This window comes from Pseudorasbora parva, chromosome 19, assembly GCF_024679245.1.
Source record: "Pseudorasbora parva isolate DD20220531a chromosome 19, ASM2467924v1, whole genome shotgun sequence".
Lineage (NCBI taxonomy): Eukaryota > Metazoa > Chordata > Actinopteri > Cypriniformes > Gobionidae > Pseudorasbora > Pseudorasbora parva.
Window position 1 is genome coordinate 39,484,193 of NC_090190.1, and position 20,221 is coordinate 39,504,413.

A 20,221-nucleotide genomic window follows, 5' to 3' on the forward strand; every position below is an offset into this window, starting at 1 on the left:
TTTGAATTTGAGCTGCTGTACTCATTTCAACCACTAGCTGTCAATATTACATACAAGTGCATAATATTGTGTGTGTGTGTGTGTGTGTGTGTGTGTGTGTGTGTGTGTGTGTGTGTGTGTGTGTGTGTGTTGAATGCAGCCGTGATGAGGATCATTGCTGTTTTCAGACTAATAAACATGCTACTCTATCCCTTGTATTAATTAATAAAGCTGGATTACACTTACAAAAGACAGAATTAATGACAGATAATTCACAAAATAGAAAAAAATGATGACCATAATCCATTTAAGACAGCATGCAATGTTACATAAATCTTTTATTGACATTTGCCTTTGAACATTATTGTAAAAATGCAGGTTATAGAAAAGACGTGTGTGATTTCTATAGCAACGGACTGTAAATATATTGCTTTGAATCTGTCTTTTTTAACATTAAGTCTTATATTAAGAGCATATCTATATTTACATTTGCAAATTACAACAACACCCCATAATGTTTGTCATCTCAGTGGCTTTCTGTACTTTAGACAATGGCAGGTCTGTCCAGACTCCTCCCGACTAAAACTCAGTTGTAGACGCTCATCAGTTCAGCACAAGATCAGACACAATCCACGAGCTTGAACAGCAAACCTCAAAATAATTCACTCAAAAGAGAGAATCTCACAAAAACTCTCACAAAAAAGATCCACTGGCCAAGTTAACACTGTTTTAGGATCTAAACTGATGAAATAGCAATTAGTTAGGGCTAATCAATATTACTTTACGAATTCAAATTAGTCAATCTACTTTTTAATGTAACTGACTTAAAGTTATGACCAGTCTAGAAGAAAGAAATTAGATGATTAACTTGTAAGATTAGTCTAAGCAGTTTATGCAACCGGCCACAGGTCATATTTCACCCCTCCCAAAAAAAGGGAGGCTTAAACGTGTTTAAGAGAAATTAAAATAACGCATCAAAGCGGGGGAAAGTTGAATGAGGTCTTTAAAACCTATTTAATTCTTATATGATTATAAAATAGAATGAATCACATTTATATAAATATATATATATAAAAAGTTGCTGCCTTAAACATCCAAGTTGACTGCACTTAAAAATTTAAGTAATTTTAACTTAAATTACATTAAAGACTTAAGAACATTCGTTGAATCTTGTATAACTTATAAAAAGTTGATATATACATATATAAAATCATGATTCATACTATTTTATAATCATGTAAATAAAATTAAATACGTTTTAAGGACCGAATTAAAAATAAATTCTCGGATTGTGACATTATTTCCAAGAAAATTAAGCACATTTAAACACCCTCGCAATTCTCTTACTGCAAATAATAAAAAATAATAATTCAAACTTCCATTCCATTGTGAAGCATTCATCATGGTAGTATTTGTTGTACTGAATTAAATCTTATTAAAAAAAAATAAAAAAAATAAATGTATTTCTTATTTATTACTCGTTGGGGTGAAATGTGTGACCCAGAGATATTTTTGTGAGATTCACCAAACCTTCAGACAGCCAGTGTTTTATCATCATCCTCCTCCTCCTCATCTCTGTCTGTTCTGCACCCTTCAAACACACACTAACACAAGTGCTAAAGATAGATAGATATATAACAAAAGCTCTGTGTTGTCAATCACAGGACATTCAGGTGAGATGTTTGCACTTCTGTGTCCGTGTGGAAAATGTGGCAGTGTGGAAACAGATGAAGTTCAGAGGGCACAGCGAGCCGAATTACACCGTACAAATACTGTAGAAAATCAGACGTCTGTGGCCTAAAAACTCGGACTCTTTCCTGAGCTGTTCGTTTAGAAACCTAGAATTCACTTTAATTTAACAAAGCAAAGGAAATCAAGTGACGCAATCAACTCAGGCTTCGACATTAAGAAGTTTTGTTCTGCGCACCGGATCACGTCACGTCAGAACGAAGCAGGGTTCGTTGCTGCAGCTAAGGCTTTTATAAAACATTTCACAATATTAAAATGTCCTCATATTGCATTGCTCTCCCATAATAGTGCTTGGCACAGAAACGTGTGTTTGCAAATGACTCTCAACTTATCTCTTTACAACGTATTTACATTCTTACACGATAATGTACAAACAAAGATGTAAGTGCAAATACAATATGCATGCATGTCACTTTAAAATCTCTTAAACGGAAATGAGTTTCACACTAGAGCTTCAGAACTGCGAATAGAAACGACGGTATCCAAACGCGACGGCAGAGCGCGAGTGAAGGGCAAAAACTCCACAAAACGAACATCTTCAAGAGCCTCGGCCATCGAGCGGACGAGCAAATAATGACTATGAAATAATACTGTCAGGTCACTGTAACAATCACACTGGAGAAAAGCTTCAGTCACTGCATGTCTAATGTGGCCAGTCACATCTGGACTGAGCTCCGACTGGAGACATTAAATAACAGGAAATTAAAAAGCCCTCGACATCATGACGAGATTCAGTATAAAGAGAGTACTTGGCTCTATATGACATCATCATGACCTTTGACACGTTGTGTTTGTTCGTTCGGTTTACACCATAGGGCCGGGCGATATTTTTTTGTGTGTTTATAAAATATCACATATTCATAAAACGAAGCGACATTGTGATGCTTTTATTTGGCCATTGAGCTTCTGATTTTGTCTGTAAAAGTTTGATTCTTTTCCATGAATCAGTTGAACAGATTTGATTCATGATTTCGTTATATGTTGAGTTTTGCTGTATTTTTACTTTCTTGCATTAATTGTCAATCTAACTGGCAATTATTTCTATTTGGTTGAAATTACTAAAAGAAATCAGCCTTTATATCTATATCAGTGGAAATATATAAATATTAATATATATCGGACATGTTCAAAAGGCTGAAAAATTAAAATATAAATTTTTTAAAATAAATAATATCCTATTATCTTTATAATATCGCCCAGCCCTAACTATCTAAGTAATAAATTCATATATAAATATGGTCCAGAATGCTGGTAGCATTTCAACAAAACAATGCTGAAACGTTTACACTCTTCCTGTCGACTCTTCGACTCTCTATTTTTGACATTAAGAAATAAACTTTTATTCACATGAGGAGAACATCCTGTTTGCTCAAGCAGACTGACTGACTGTGTTCTCTCGTTAATTTGGCTGTGAAGGAGCTCTGTGGTGGAGTATAACCCTCTAACGGTGTCCGTTCGGCCAGTGCTGGGATCTGGAATCGGTCTGTGTGTGTCCGGTCAGGATGCCCGCCTGCGTGTGTGACGGCCACTCGACCTGTATGCGTTTCCAGAGAAGGTCCAGCAGGCGGCGCTCTCGCCCTCTTAGACTCTGGGCTCCAGTCTGTGGGACAGTTCAAACAGGGTCTGCTGATTGTCAATGATGTGGAGGTAATGGACACTCGATCGCACTTCAGCACTGTCACACGGGGAAAGCTCATTTCCTGGGAAGTGGAGAAATCGATGGAGTTAATAGATTTATTCACCTCCGTTCAAATGAAGAGAGAGAGAGGATACGCTGATGCATTTTATAGAGCTTGACCCGAGATATTAATTAGAGCATTACATCAATAAAGACATAGAGCTGATAATTAGCATCTATCTATCTATCTATCTATCTATCTATCTATCTATCTATCTATCTATCTATCTATCTATCTATCTATCTATCTATCTATCTATCTGTCTGTCTGTCTGTCTGTCTGTCTGTCTCTGTCTATCTATCTATCTATCTATCTATCTATCTATCTATCTATCTGTCTGTCTGTCTGTCTGTCTCTGTCTATCTATCTATCTATCTATCTATCTATCTATCTATCTATCTGTCTGTCTGTCTGTCTGTCTGTCTGTCTCTGTCTGTCTATCTATCTATCTATCTATCTATCTATCTATCTATCTATCTATCTATCTATCTGTCTGTCTGTCTGTCTCTGTCTATCTATCTATCTATCTATCTATCTATCTATCTATCTATCTATCTATCTATCTATCTATCTATCTATCTATCTATCTATCTATCTATCTATCTATCTATATATATACACACAAACGCACATACACACACACGCACATTTTATTATTATATTGATAATTATTTATTTTTCTTTATTACCTATTTCAAATATTTAAGGCTGATCGATCCAGTATGACAGCTGATGAATTGTAATGTTTTAATATCAGAATAAAAATAATATAAAACACTAAGATTGGCTGATACTATTATAATAACTCAAATATTGTATATATTTATTAATAGATAACCAGAGATTAGAAATGTAAAGCATGTATGGTTTTGATTTGGCTGATATTTTGGTTTGATAATTGCTCTTTATAACTTTAAAATTAAATTAATTAATTCTCAAGCCAGAAACAATTAGAAAACGAATTAAAACAAATGTGATGGGTTTTTTTTTGTTGAACATTTAGATTGCACACCAAAAAAACTATTAAAATATTGGAAATAATAATAACGTATTATTTATAAGTATAAATTTTGTATTCTTGTAGTTAAATAACAGCTTATAAACAAAAATATGCAATTATGATACATGTTTACAATATATGTAATATTGCTTTATTAAACAAATTATCATAAAAAGCAGCATTATTATATTTGAATAATAAAATATAAACTAAAATTATGAATATACAGATAGCTGATAATTAGCAGTGGCTGTTTATATATATATATATATAAAATGTTTTTTTTTTTAAATCTATTATTTAATTTTAAATATAAATGCATATTTTTATATGCATATAAAATGATATATGAATTATGATAGCTGATGAATTTGTAGGGTTTTATTATTATAATCACTCAAATATTGTATACTTATTAATTTACAGTATATAACCAGATTTTAGAAATGGTTCAAGGAACCAAACCAGGAAGCACGTTTCTTTTAAATAGTTTCAGAGTGAAAACCTTACAAATTAAAACATTATTTTGAAATGCTGGTAACTGGTTAATAATGTTATTTTGTCATTTTTAATTAAAATTTCTCATTAAACCAAAGACCCACGGTTTTTGTTCCACATATTTACTCCGAATTACATCACTAAGAGCAAAACATCTGCATAAAGATAGTTTCTGCTAAGAATGCTAAACAAAAACAAAATCACTTAAAATCCCTGATGTCGAACATAATGTGTGTATATTAATTACACCTTATGGAATATCAATGATGTAAGGCTCAGTATGGGGAAAGACTGACCTGTTTGATCAGTCTGACAGTGGCGGATGAGCCGGACGGTGTCGGCTATCATGTGCTGGAAACAGACAAACACATCAAGAACACATCTGAAGACCGACATGTGAAGACCGTCATCACACACACACACACTCACCAGCTTCTCGAAGTTCACCAGGTTATCATGAAATGTTTTGTTCCCCTCATGGATGAAGGTGATGTCTGAAAACCAACAGAGATCACGACATTACGAGACCACGAAACAGATCACCGTGAAGCGTGTCATCATTTTCTCTTCATCAGCGGGCGGCACGCTTACCTTTCAGCAGCAGAGGCATGAAGGGGATCTTGGGCGGCTTCATTTTCTTGAAAGCGTCTCTGTAGGCTTTGTGATTCATAGATGGATCCTGAGGGAGAAGTCAGATGAATCTCTTCATGTTAGTCTTGAGGCACGACGACTGATGTACATTTCAGAAAGTCGACGGGAAATCAAAAGCGAGCATATTTATGTTTGTTTTATGTTTATGTAACTGGGTTTGTCTTACCGTCAACAGCTCGAGTTCAGAGAAAAGCTTCTTGAATTTTCCAGGAACTTTCTGCAGGAATGAGAGCGACAGAAACTGATGAAGAACTGAATCTCCTCGTTTAAAGAAATCAAAATCAAAATTCTTTTTTTAAGGGAGTATTGCAGTATTTATTACAAATTATTTATCTGTGCACATCATTATTATTGAAATGATTGACTCTTGCAGCGACTTCTCTTCTCTGATGATGAGGGCGGGGCTACCTGTCACTAACATGAAATCGACCAATAGCAAACCACAACCATCCAATCAATTCACCCTACATTTGTTCTAGTTCCAGAAACCATTTCACTCTGGAAGAAAAGACTATCACAACTTCCGGTTTATGCCGACTTTTTCTTTGTTAACTCAGACCTTCATCCCAAAACTGACACAAAATCAGTGTTTATCAGCTGTGTAATTATTTTTCTGTGTGCTGGTTAGTCTGTATATTAAACATCTTATGTTGTTCACGGTTGGTGAACCAGGAGCAGGCCGAAGACTAATACAATCAAAATACAAACTTAGACTTTAATAAAGACGCTCAGGAACAAACGGTACACCGTGTCCTAACTACACGCGACACGCCGCCACGACACGCGATAAAAGGTATGTTTCCATGTTAATTCGAGTTTTTGTCCTAACCAGCCGCAACCATGACACGCGATGAATCTATTTTAGAAACGGTTTCAATTTTTGTGCGACGTTGCTGCTGGAACAACAACACAAAACATGGCAATGTTAATCTCAGTGTAGTGTTTATGTGCTTTATTTAATGTTAAAAGTGTGTAATGTTACTTTGAATATCATTTAGCGCTCCCAGCTTTGTCATACTTAAAGCAGCAACGGATAATTCACCTCAGATCTTGAAATTAAACACATTGAAACAAAAGCGTTCAAACTGTGAACAACAAACAAGTATATTCTATGACAAAGATTGTTTTAGTAACTCAGTATGTATTTTAGTAGTTTAAATAGTGTAATATTTGTGAATTTGATAATGTAAACGTATTCATTTCCTTGCGAGTGCCGTCAAGATTAATCTCCGGTGTCGTGCACTTGCCGCTAGAGCCCGCCCACTCGCTGTTCTGATTGGCTGTGGTTTTTGATTGATTTGTTGTATCTTGTAGTTGCGTCGTGCCTGGTGTCTACAGACAAGTTGCTTTTCGCTGGAATCTTATCGCGTCGCGTGTAGTTAGGACCCGGTGTCAGGCAGGGAAACACGCAAACATAACAGTGACTAGACACAGCTGGGACAAATTAACTAACAAGGGTAACCATGGGGACGGAGAAATGGCGGGAAACTGAACAAAGGAACACAGGTACAAATCAAAATACAAACTGAAGTGATGAAACCCTAAGGTAACCGTGACATATGTTCTGTGATTTTGCCTCTGTTCGCTTTCAGCAAAGTGAGCATGTGTAGAGTCAGTACAGCTGTTTTACCTCCCATGTCTGGTTGAGACGGCTGACGGATGCGGTGTTTAAACCCATGATGATGGCAAACGAGGTGTTCAGGTTCCTCTGCGCTTTACAGCTGAAACACACACACACACACCACCCACACAGTGATTAACCTGCATCATTAACTCTAGCTCTCTGACTGGTTAGAATACAGATATTAACCGCCCACAGACGGTTCCCTGACCCGCTGACGCATGAGACACACAAACACTGGCGGCGGGTAAAAACTGGCACTGACACATTGTTGGTTTATGGAATCAAATCATATTTAATATACATAGATTTTTAAATATTTTAGGTAAAATATTTTTGGTTATGATATTTTGGTAAAAAAAAAAAAAAAACTGAAACTATTGAAAATAAATGTGCGAACATTTAGATTGCAAAACAACACCCCAAAAGATAAACACAAAATTACAAAAATTACGAAAATAATAAAAACGGAGCTTTTCTCTGAACTTAACTGGCCCTAAAATATTAGAAATAATATATAATATTGTATTCTTGAGGTTAAATAACATCATATAAACAAAAATATGAATCTATATCTATTTATTTATAATATATTTAATATCACTTTATTAAACCAAAATAATCAGTGTCTGTCATAAAAAGCAGCATTTAATAATTATATAAAAATTTTAATAATGAAAGCATTTTAATAATAAAATATAAATAATATATCAATAATTGTTTATTAACATGAGTAATTCTCTCATAAAATATATAATTATTATATTGTAATTATAAAATAAAAATGTATTTTAAATATATCAATATTATTTTATTTAAAAACAATCAGTAGCTGTAATAAAATATAATATTATTTTAAATATTAAAATATAAACCCAAATACACTTTTTTTGGTATATTCATATTATTTTATTAAATATAAAAACAAACACTATATGTCATAAAATAGTATTATATTCTTTTAATAATAAAATATAAACTAAAATAATAAAATGTTTAATATAGTATTCTATTAAAGATTTAAAAACAGTATCAGCCATTAAAAGCAGTATTGGTTGATCAAAGCAAAGCTGCATATTCCAGTTTGTGTTCTGATTTATGTCTGTGAAATGATCCGTGTAATAGTTTCGGACAGATGTGCTCTGAGCTGTACGTACTGAGCGGCGATCTTGATGAACTTCTTGAGCAGCTGGACTCGTTTCCCGAGCGACGGGCACAGCAGCACCTCTGACATCACCCACTGCTGCACCTCATTACAGCGCTGCAGCAGGAACTCCAGCGCCACCGTGTGTCCGCTGCTGGCCTGACGGCTGAACGTGTAGAAGATCAGCTCTTGCTGAGAGAGAGAGAGAGAGAGAGAGAGAGAGAGAGAGAGAGAGAGAGAGTTAGAGGAGGGAGGGGGAGAGAGAGAGAGAGAGTTAGAGGAGGGAGGGAGAGAGAGAGAGAGAGAGAGAGTTAGAGGAGGGGGGAGAGGTTACTGTTTACATGCTCTTTCAAAGGTATCACTTTAGTTTAGATTGTTTAGATAGTTTAGTTTATTTGTTTTTAGGGTGTGTTCACACTTGTCATGTTTGGTTCGATTAAAACAATCCCTGGTGCGGTTGCTCGGTTAGTGCGGTTCATTTGAACATATGTGAACGCTGCCATCCGAACCCTGGTGCGCACCAAACAAGCGGACCGAGGCCGCTAAAAAGATGGGTCTCGGTCCGCTTCCAAACGAACTCTGGTGCGGTTCGATTGATATATGAACGCAACACGGACCAAAGACATGTAAACGGACCAAAAACCAGACGTAATGTCACAAGATGCGACGCATAGTCAGCTGATTTGACGACGCGGAAAGATCGGTGTACGTTATCCAAAATGAGTAACTTTAAAGTTAGAGGGCAAACGTGGAGCAATGAGGAAGAGCCTCATCAATATTTGGTCAGACGAGCATGTTTCGAAAATGCTAGAGAAAATGCACAAAAAGCATACCTGGCTCTTCTCATCAGAGGACCTGTTGTCCATTATTAGCAGGTGCAGACGACAGAACGGCCGTCTCTTTTCTGCACAACGGAGGAAATCCTGCTGCTGTTTTGAATGTTTTGAACATTTCATGAGCTCTTCATGAGTTCTCAGCGGGTACAAATAATGCCATATGTACGCGCATACAATGCCCGCGCGTGTAATCCGCACACAGCATTGTTCTGAATGTTCGGTAAACGAGCTCCTACGTCATATAAGCCGACCAATCAGGTTGTGACCGTCTCCCTATGCCTTTGGTTCGGTAACTTTAGGTTCGCTGTTAAAAATGCCCGTGTGAACGCTAAGCGGACCAGGACTATTATGTTTGTTTTTATTTTTTGGTCCGGACCAAACGAACCAAACTAACCGAACTACAAGTGTGAACGCACCCTTAGAGAGACAGAGATATTTTATAGATGTGCTTTGTAGAATATAATTCAAAAGTTTGTGGTCAGTGAGATTTTTTTCAAAATAAATTAATACGTTTATTCAGCAAGGATGCATTAAAGTCACAATATGTAATTTTTCACCGCTAGAAGTCGCTTATTCAAATCAAGGCGTGGCTTGATGATGCCTTGATTTGGCGGAGCTTTTATTCTGCCACAGACGAGCTCTTCCTCTTCTTCCGCTCATGTGTATGTGTGGATCGCTGTGCTGTTTTATCATATTACACACATTGATTTGAGTGTATTAAAGTTATGTTATAATGCTACTCTGTGTGTTGGCTCGGCTGCTACTATGAGACGCACACTGCAGTGATATTAGCCATGGTAAAACAAGGTGCTCGCGGTAAATCAAGAAAACCAAGACTAACTGTGCTAAACTGTAGAACAATGATTCGTTTTCTGATGATGAATGTCTAATTAAACACATCATATATTAAAGCATCTTTGGTGTTTTCATGGTTTCTACAAAATCAAAGCAGAAATCGGGTAACGCGGGTATGCTGTCATAGGTGACGCACTATCCTGGTTAAAATGGCTTATTTCTCTGGATTGAGCGATTATAAAAATCATCGACAACGATTCTCATTATCGATTAGTCGGGTCTGCCACCAACGTCCACCAGTGGCGGTAAACTACAGCAGCTTTACCTCATGGATGGAGTTGAAGAGATTCCAGTCGAAGTTGGTAAGAGCCACGGCGACGTCCCACGTGTTGATTCCCAGCAGTCTGACGGGTCTCTGTCCCAACTCAGGACATTCAGTCAGGGGCGGCTGAGACACACAAACACCATTACAGAAGAGTATTTTGGGTTTTCAACAGGTTCAAGATGTTTAAACCCCAGAAGCGAACACAAACACAATGCAGAGCTGATATAGTCAATCCTACCAGGATCTCGCTGAGGTCTCTTCGACAGGCCATCAGTCTGCCCGGCGCCACCAGAGACTCGGAATAAATACTGTCGTGCGGCTGAAGGACGCGCTTCTCTGTACACAGAAGAAAGAGAGAGTGAGTGTGTGTGTGTGTGTGTGTGTAGAAACTACAGGATGAGGTTCATGTCTGAGTCGCGTGTGTATGAACCTCCGCTGTACGTCTGGGCCGTCAGCATCATGTCGTCTTCAGATCTGTCCATCCGCTGGGCCACGATGTGCAGCAGCTCCTGAGCCACGACCGCAGGCTTCACACGCATACTCAGATACGAGTCACTGCTCACGTACACGCGACACATCACTGACAGACACACACACACACACACAGAGATAGTCATACATATATTAATATATTAAAAAAGATTTAAAGATTTTGTGTGTGTGTGACTTTGTACAAGTGTGTGTCTGTGTGTGCGAGAGTGTCTGTGTGTGCGAGAACGTGTGTGAATGTGTGTGTGTCTGAGAGTGTGTGTGAATGTGTGTTCGTCTGTGTATATGTGTGCGCCTGTGTATGCAAATTTGTGCGAGTGTGTGTGAGTGTTTTTGTGTGTGTCTGTGTGAGTGTGTTTTTGTGTGTGTGAGACTGTGTGTGTGTCTGTGTGTGTGTGAGAGTGTCTGTGTGAGTGTGTTTTTGTGTGTGTGTGAGAGACTGTGTGTGTCTGTGTGAGTGAGTGTGTGTGTGTCTGTGTGAGTGAGTGTGTCTGTGTGAGTGTGTGAGACTGTGTGTCTTTGTGAGTGATTGTGTGTGCGTGTGTGTGTGTTTGTGTGTGTGTGAGACTATGTGTGTCTGTGTGAGTGTGTTTTTGTGTGTGTGTGAGAGTGTCTGTGTGAGTGTGTTTTTGTGTGTGTGTGTGAGACTGTGTGTGTCTGTCTGTGTGAGTGAGTGTGTCTGTGTGAGTGAGTGTGTTTTTGTGTGTGTGTGAGACTGTGTGTGTGTGTGTGTGTGTGTGTGTGTGTGTGTGTGTGTGTGAGACTATGTGTGTCTGTGTGAGTGTGTTTTTGTGTGTGTGAGACTGTGTGTGTGTGAGAGTGTCTGTGTGAGTGTGTTTTTGTGTGTGTGTGTGTTTTTGTGTGTGTCTGTGTGAGTGAGCGTGTCTGTGTGAGTGAGTGTGTTTTTGTGTGTGTGTGTGAGACTGTGTGTGTCTTTGTGAGTGAGTGAGACCTGGTAATCCTTACGTTATGGGGACAAAATGTCCCCACAAAGATGGCAATATCCGAAATCCTTGTCCTTGTGGGGACATTTTTAGGTCCCCATGAGGAAAACATCTTATAAATCACACAGAAGGAGTTTTTTTGAGAAAGTAAAAATGTAGAATGTTTCCTGTGATGGGTAGGTTTAGGGGCAGGGGCAGTGTAGGGGGATAGGATGTACAGTTTGTACAGTATGAAATCAATTACGCCTATGGAAAGTCCCCATTAAACATGAAAACACGACAGAGTGTGTGTGTGTGTGTGTGTGTGTGTGTGTGTGTGTGTGTGTGTGTGTGTGTGTGTGTGTGTTTGTGTGTGTGAGACTATGTGTGTCTGTGTGAGTGTGTGTGTGTGAGAGTGTGTCTGTGTGAGTGTGTTTTTGTGTGTGTGAGACTGTGTGTGTGTGAGAGTGTCTGTGTGAGTGTGTTTTTGTGTGTGTGTGTGTGTTTTTGTGTGTGTCTGTGTGAGTGAGCGTGTCTGTGTGAGTGAGTGTGTTTTTGTGTGTGTGTGTGAGACTGTGTGTGTCTTTGTGAGTGAGTGTGTGTGTGTGTGTGTGTGTGTGTGTGTGTGTGTGTGTGTGTGTGTGTTTGTGTGTGTGAGACTATGTGTGTCTGTGTGAGTGTGTGTGTGTGAGAGTGTGTCTGTGTGAGTGTGTGTGTGAGAGTGTGTCTGTGTGAGTGTGTTTTTGTGTGTGTGTGAGACTGTGTGTCTGTGTATATAAAAATTTAATTTTTTCCTAGTTTGAATCGATTACTTTCCTCATGACATCCCAAAATGTAGGGTTTATATATATTTGAATATTTTCGTTTTTAATTTAGATACAGCCATTTAGCTTTGATTTCTGTTTAATTTCTATTTATGTTATTGTCAGAGACTTTCCCATGGGTATATGAGTGTGTGTCCTATATATGGGTGTGTGTGCTATATGTTCTATGTTCACACTCAGAGGAGCTCTGAACACGAGAGGACTGAAGTATTACCGTCTTTAGTCTCGACTGGAGACACTCGAAGAGGAACGCAGTTCTCCTTCAGACTCAGCTGCTGGTACAGCGCTTTATTCTGGAAGGACAAGGAACATTTGAGAATGGCCTCCAGTTTATACCAACCAACCAGGTTTGAGTTTCATTTTTGTGCATCTTTCTTTTCACAATTTCTTCTCTCACCTTTTGATGTGGAGAATAGTCGTCCATCGTGCTGAGGGAAAACAGGGAGAAAGCAGTTTAGAGACACTCAGATGAGAGTCTGACAGACGCTGCAGCAGGCAGTGAGCTGAGAGACGGGCTGCTTTAACACCTCTGTCAGCCAGTCACGAGTGAGACGGAGAGACGTGTGGGCCAGCTGTCTCCTGCGAGACTCTTCTCTCGCTCTACATTTGTCTCTGTTGCAAACTACATCCATCTATCTGAAGAGCGACACTCTAACAGGAAGCGAAAGCCATGTGTGGCTGCGCCGCAGACTGAGAGACGGTTTGTTTTAACAGGAAAACAGCAGGATAAATGACTGTTTTAATCATTGTCCCATCCCTCATTTCAACACAAAACCTTTCAGCGGAGAATAAAACGCTCACTTTCTTTTCTTCCCTGTGACGGAAGTGGGAGGATTGGGCTCAGAAGGACTCAACTGTCAATTTTCTCTCAAAGTCCATAAGAAGAAATGAAAATAGACACAAATGAACAAGTTAATGTCGTACAAATGAATGTACACGACAGATCAGATTAGTTTTGGGAGAATTTAATGAGAAATGAATAACTGGTTGAGTTTATAATGAGATTTCTGACTTTTTTTAGTGTTTTGGCCAATCTGAGCACAGTTTGAGATATTGATGAGATCTGAAATTTTATAAGAGATGTGGAGAAAAAAAGTTTAATCTTGTGCTGTCCAGCAGAAACAAATGAGATTTTAAATAAATTCAGATTAACCTAATGAGAAATTGACTGGGGGAACTGTTATAACTATGTAACTTTACATCATATAATTATATTATATTTAATTTTAATATTATATTTTTGTATAAAAAAAAATTGTGTAAAATAAACTTTTAAAATTGTATATAAATATATGAATTAAAATAAATAAACTGATTAAATATGTAAAATACATATTTATGACAATATTTTAATAACAGTGAATAAGAAATATTTAAAAATACAAAATTATTATAAAAATATAATGCATAAATATGAATAAATGTCATTTTTTATTACATTTTTATTCAAATGAGAAATAGATTGGCACATCTGAGCACAGTTTGAGACATTATTGAGATCTCTTATGAAACACGTGAGATTATTAAAGGAAGTGTATGTAAGATTGTGCCAAAACTGGTCCTGCAATCCCTTCCAGATGACTGTAGAGCGGTGTATCCCCCTCCCCCCGACTCGAGGTTGCCAGATTGGCTGCAGGAACGTTTGAAGATCTGCAGCTGTGGTAACTAGAGCAGATCTGGCAACCCGGATGCCGAAACAGTTCTGACTTAGTGATTGGTCGATAGGTGGAGGGCGGAGCTTCAGGCCAAAACACAACATGTCAACATCAACATCAGTTGAGGGCTGCAACAACAACTTTTAAATGACAATATCCTGGCCGGACTACTGTTGTCAGTGATAGAAGTATTTGAAATGAACATGATTTCTTAATGTCTAGCCATTTTATGATTAACTGAAATGCATTTCTTACATACAGTTCCTTTAAAGCTCCACTGTGTGATATTTTCCCCCATCTAGCGGTGTAAAGGTATATAACCATCTAGTGAATATTAGTTTCTGTTCCTCTCAATTCTGATTTCGTTTTAACTCCTACGGTGGCTGATTTAGTCCAAGATTAACATGGCAATCCCCCTCTTCACATTCAACACGGTGCCATCGAGTGTTAAAACACGAAAGGCGAAGCCTGAATTTACGGGTATGTCCCTCTTTGGCTAATGTACTTTCAAGATGGAGGAGCAACATGGCGACCGGCATTCGAACCCCTCACCCGTATGTATTTTCAATGGCATATTATTAACTTACGAGAATACTTTATTACTTAAAAGAAGTAAATATACATTAATGAGCACATATATTTTTGAAAGAACTAAGTGTTTTTAGCTAAAAATAAACTAAAAAAGTTACACAGTGTAGCTTTAAAGAATCAATTCTCTATTTAATCTCAATGCTCAGTTACATCAATGACGCTTTTCCCTCTTTTATTCCTCTCGCATACGTTACGCCCATCTGCCGCTCGGGAGCCAATCAGATCTCTTGGAATGGGCGTGAGCGCAGTGTAGCTCCGCCCCTCACAGCAGTCATCATTACACCTCTGAGTCTGTCAGCTCATTTAGTGAGATTACAAACATCCGCCTGCCAAACCCAGAGGATGAGCGCCGCTCCAGCGGGACCAACGGGAACGCTTCCATGCTGAGCTCAATTCACTGAGGCTCAGCTGAGGAGACGACAAACGTAAGGAGCTCAAAAGAGACCCGCTTCTAGAGCCGCAGGATGTGTATGTTCATCTGCAGTTGCTTTACTTTACTTGGAAGGGCCACATCTGTCTAAATGTCCTGCTAAAAATGCTCAAAGAGTGTCTCAACTCAAATAAAAAATGTAAAAGTGTGTGAGACTCACTGCCTCCGCCGCAGAAGCTTCTGGAACTCCTTCAGGTCCTTCTCCAGCGTGGGGAACTCATAAACGTCCTCCAGCACATATCGATACAACGTCTGCAGAACAACACAATATATTCACATCATCTGGAGACAGAATCTGCCAAACACGCTTCTCACTCGGATGATTATACTTCAACTGCCTACTATGATTACATACATACAAATATACAATAATAGAAAATCAGGGGAAAAAAAATAAAAAAAACGAAGACATGGTCATTGCACATATGATTCATGCACACCAGAAAATCCCATTTCATTAAAAAAAATGCCATATCCCATATAATTTCAGATCTTTTATCTTTTAAAAACTGTTATTTTAGTATAATTTATATAATATTAATATTAGAATTTATAAAGTTTTTGAATTAGATATTATTTTTATATTTTCATTTTAGTTTTAGTTAAGTTTTACTAATTGTCCCAATTTACTATATTAGTTTTTTAAAGATTATATTTCTATTTAGCTAAAAAAAAATTTTTTGTAGTTTTAGTAATTTTAGTTCTTCGGCTTAAATGAAAATTAACTAAATCAACGGAAATTAAGCTTTTCATCTATTATTTATATTTTGTTTCATTTCAGCCGTATTTAAATTAACAAAAAAAAATGTAATAATTTTTTTTATTAATAATAGTCCCAGTTATAGGCTTGAATATACATTATGCATACAGGTATAAGCAGAACGGGATGGCGATTGAATGTGTGTATTTGTGTACTCTGTGTTTATGCAGACTCTTGACCTTGAATGCATGCTGGGCAGTAAAGGGAAGATTAATTACCCAGCATGCACTAGGAATGTAGGTTATAATGGACATAATGTGCATTCCCTCAATGTCAGTACACAAGTACAGTGAGGAAACAATGTACTTTTACCGTTTCAGCGCTGTAAAACAACAGCACCTACATCCTCATTTGCGTGCACACACACACACACACACACACACACACGCACACACACACAGTGCTGTAGCGTGATGGAATCCAAATGTATTTGTGTGTGTCGTGTCGTGTGTAATCGAGCTGGTAACATGCAAGCGTCCGCTGTGAGTGCGCCTGACCCATCACTGGGTCTGCCTGTTACTAGGCAACTATCACCTGGGAAACGCTCCATGTAATGATCTATACGGCGACCGTGAAACAGCCTCGTCACTGAAATGACACTACAGTTGTCATGGAAACACTGCTTGAGTGTGTGTGTGTGTGTGTGTGTGTGTGTGTGTGTGTGTGTGTGTGTGTGTGTGTGTGTGTGTGTGTGTGTGTGTGAGAGAGAGTGGGTGGAGACAAAAGCAGGTAAGAACAAGATGTGCATTTGAGCTGTGTGTGTGTGTGTGTGTGTGTGTGTGTCCTGAAGATGACAGACTGAACATCGACATACATGCACATATTAAATACCTAAACACAAAATGAACAACTACACAAACACTCTGTTTCGGTGAACACATGGTTAGTGCTTTTAATGACGTTTGAAAGCGTTTTCTGAAGTGTTTTGCTCTGCGTGTGGCCTTCAGCAACGAGCAGAAGGGAGAAAATATGTTTTCTGGAGCGAAAATGAGAAAAGCCATTAAACTCAAGTCCTGACATGAGGCCGGGACGATCCCTGAGGAGAAGAGCAGGTCCGTGAGTCACCAGAGCTAAACTAGCAAACACACACAATCCCAGATCGTCATCACAACACCAGTGACAGATCACTGCAGCTCAAAACATAGTAGCTGTTTTAATTATATAACTTTATATTATATAAACATCATATTAATATCACATTTTAAGTAAATATGTACAATTTTACTAACAGCTCTATTATGAATTATTGATTATTACAATTATGAATCAGCGGATTGATTCATGATTCGGATCGCGTGTCAAACTGCTGAAATCACGTGACATTGGCGATCCGAATCATGAATCAATTCGCTGATTCATAACCGTTTGAATCTTTATTTGAGGATTGAAAACAAACGCGGAAGAGAAGACAATGCTGAATAAAGTCGTAGTTTTTGTTATTTTTGGACCAAAATGTATTTCCGATGCTTCAAGAGACTCTAATTAACCCACTGATGTCTCATATGGACTACTGTGATGATGTTTTTATTCCCTTTCTGGACATGGACAGTATAGTGTGCATACACTTAGATACGCTCTCGGACTAAATATTAAATATCTTAAACTGTGTGTGAAGATGAACGGAGGACTTACGGGTGTGGAACGACATTAATGACATAATTTTTGTGTGAACTAACCCTTTAATACTTGCACACAGATTTCACTCTCCGTGTTAAGCGTGGAATAATAGCTTCCCAGAACATTTGGCTAACCTTCATGAAGAGTTTGACGTTCTCCTCCTCTCGCAGGAAGTCCTTGTAGAGCGTGCTCCACTGGGAGACCAGGTGCAGGACCTTCCTCTTCCTGAAGAGGGCCTCCTTTCCTTCCTCCTTCCCTCTGCAGCGCTTCGTACAGTAGGTGCGATCGAGTTAAAGACTGATATAACAGGCATCGGCTGAATCTACACTTAAGACCTTTACATAGCAAAGCCATGCTGATGAATTATATAACATACACAATAAATCTGCATCTGGCATTTCAAAAGCCCTTCCTAACATGCTATACGCTGTGCTTTTATGAGCATGCTGAAGGATATTGTCCCAGCAGGGCTTGGCAGAGCTCACTGGTGGACATGAAGACCAGATACGTCAACAGGAAGTCGTCCAGAAGCATTTCTGAAAGACAAACGTACAGTAAAACGTAATGAACCACCACATCCAAACAGATTAATGATGTCCCCATCATCAGCAGATATTAGCCCATGCAAAGACAATTAATCAGACCTTCAGCTGATCTACATTTCACTCCGCTGGAAGGCAAGTTTAATGAGAACTTTAATGAGATTCATGAACGCGGGGCTAATTAGTGCTGTTTGATAAGGCAAGCATCACTATTACTAGTGCTCATACTTGGGGTTAGCGGTTTGAACGAGCCCCTCATGCCAAGTACTGAACATTAAGGGATTCTTGTAGAGGGAATGTGTTCTAATACTTCACAAAACCTGTTTTTCAGCTGGTGGGCGATAAAATGGGCATTTGAAGGATCTGAACTTTCATTAACGCCTGAAAACATCTGCTCAGTCTCCTGAAGGCTATGAAAATCTGCTCTCTTCATCACAGCTCCTGTTAGTGGGTGGGATATATTAGGCAGCAAGTGAACATTTTGTCCTCAAAGTTGATGTGTTAGAAGCAGGAGAAATGGGCAAGCGTAAGGATTTGAGCGAGTTTGACAAGGGCCAAATTGTGACGGCTAGACGACTGGGTCAGAGCATCTCCAAAACTGCAGCTCTTGTGGGCTGTTCCCGGTCTGCAGTGGTCAGTGTCTATCAAAAGTGCTCCAAGGAAGGAACAGTGGAGAACCGGCCACAGGGTCATGGGCGGCCAAGGCTCATTGATGCACGTGGGGAGCGAAGGCTGGCCCGTGTGGTCCAATCAAACAGACGAGCTACTGGAGCTCAAACTGCTCAAGAAGTTAATGCTGGTTCTGATAGAAAGCTGTCAGAATACACAGAGCATCTCAGTTTGTTGTGTATGGGGCGGCAGAGCCGCTGACCAGTCAGGGTGCCCATGCTGACCCCTGACCCCGCCGAAAGCACCAACAGTGGCACGTGAGCATCAGAACTGGACCACGGAGCAATGGAAGAAGGTGGCCTGGTCTGATGAAACACGTTTTCTTTTACATCACGTGGACGGCCGGGTGTATGCGCCGTCACTTACCTGGGGAACACATGGCCCCAGGATGCACTATGGGAAGAAGGCGAGCCGGCGGAGGCAGTGTGATGCTTTGGGCAATGTTCTGCTGGGAAACCTTGGGTCCTCGATCCATGTGGATGTTACTTTGACACGCTCCACCTACCTAAGCATTGCTGAGACCATGTTCAGCCTTTCATGGAAACGGTATTCTGGTGGCTGTGGCTCTTCCAGCAGGATAATGCTCCTGACACAAAGCACAAATAGTTCAGGAATGGTTTGAGGAGAACAACAACCAGTTTGAAATGTTGACTTGGACTCCAAATTCCCCAGATCTCAATCCAATCGAGCATCTGTGGGATGTGCTGATCAGACAAGTCCAATTGAGGCCTCGCCTCACAATTTACAGGACTTAAATGAATTGCTACTAACATCTTGGTGCCAGATCCCACAGCACACCCTCAGGGGTCTAGTGGAGTCCATGGCTCGATGGGTCAGGGCTGAGGAGGGCAGCAAAAGGGGGGCCGACCCAATATTAGGACTGTTTTTAAATGTTGTGTAATACTGGTAGAAATGGCTATTACTGGCAATCATGAATGGAAACTATTTTCAAATATTCAAACCACTAAGACTTTCTGCACTGTATTCCTCTTTATCCACAAACCCCTTCTTCATCTCCCTTCATCCTTTCTGTTTGTCTTCTCTGCGTCTGCTGATAAATATTCATTTCCATTTTTATCATCGACTGCCTGTGCTAACAGAACGCTGGCCCACAATGCAGCGCTCCATTTTCACCAACTGCTGAGAGACTGAATCAAATAAGAGTCCGAAGAAGCAGGAGGGATGGAGGAATGTGGGAATTATACAGTGACTTTCAGAGAGGTCACAGTCAAAACAACATGTCTCGATCACTTTGTCTAACACAACTCAAACTGTCGGACGACGCTTCCAGCACAGTTTAACAAACACTTATCATCTGGGATACATTTCATACTAAAAACTGATGTATTTTTGATTTGTATTTAGATGATTTATGATGATCCTAATAAAAAAATAAAAAAAATGTGGATTAAGAAAAATTATCTATATATTTTATAAATATTGT

General features: G+C 39.0%; 1 protein-coding gene across 2 annotated transcripts in view; it reads right to left on the reverse strand.

Moving 5' to 3' along the window:
- Positions 1-1,418: 1,418 nt before the first annotated feature.
- The window catches only part of rapgef5a (Rap guanine nucleotide exchange factor (GEF) 5a), a 94,919-nt gene continuing 76,116 nt past the window's right edge, over positions 1,419-20,221 (reverse strand). For both annotated transcript variants that reach the window (XM_067425837.1, XM_067425836.1), the window contains exons 12-26: positions 18,024-18,102; positions 17,701-17,845; positions 15,350-15,441; positions 12,911-12,941; positions 12,728-12,806; positions 10,708-10,857; positions 10,516-10,613; positions 10,278-10,400; positions 8,335-8,513; positions 7,187-7,277; positions 5,723-5,773; positions 5,497-5,584; positions 5,335-5,399; positions 5,202-5,256; positions 1,419-3,428 (exon numbers count right to left, since the gene is read on the reverse strand). In XM_067425837.1, coding sequence (XP_067281938.1) covers positions 3,310-3,428; positions 5,202-5,256; positions 5,335-5,399; positions 5,497-5,584; positions 5,723-5,773; positions 7,187-7,277; positions 8,335-8,513; positions 10,278-10,400; positions 10,516-10,613; positions 10,708-10,857; positions 12,728-12,806; positions 12,911-12,941; positions 15,350-15,441; positions 17,701-17,845; positions 18,024-18,102 — 1,445 coding nt within the window. In that variant the 3' untranslated portion in view covers positions 1,419-3,309. The remainder of the gene's footprint in view (positions 3,429-5,201; positions 5,257-5,334; positions 5,400-5,496; positions 5,585-5,722; positions 5,774-7,186; positions 7,278-8,334; positions 8,514-10,277; positions 10,401-10,515; positions 10,614-10,707; positions 10,858-12,727; positions 12,807-12,910; positions 12,942-15,349; positions 15,442-17,700; positions 17,846-18,023; positions 18,103-20,221) is intronic.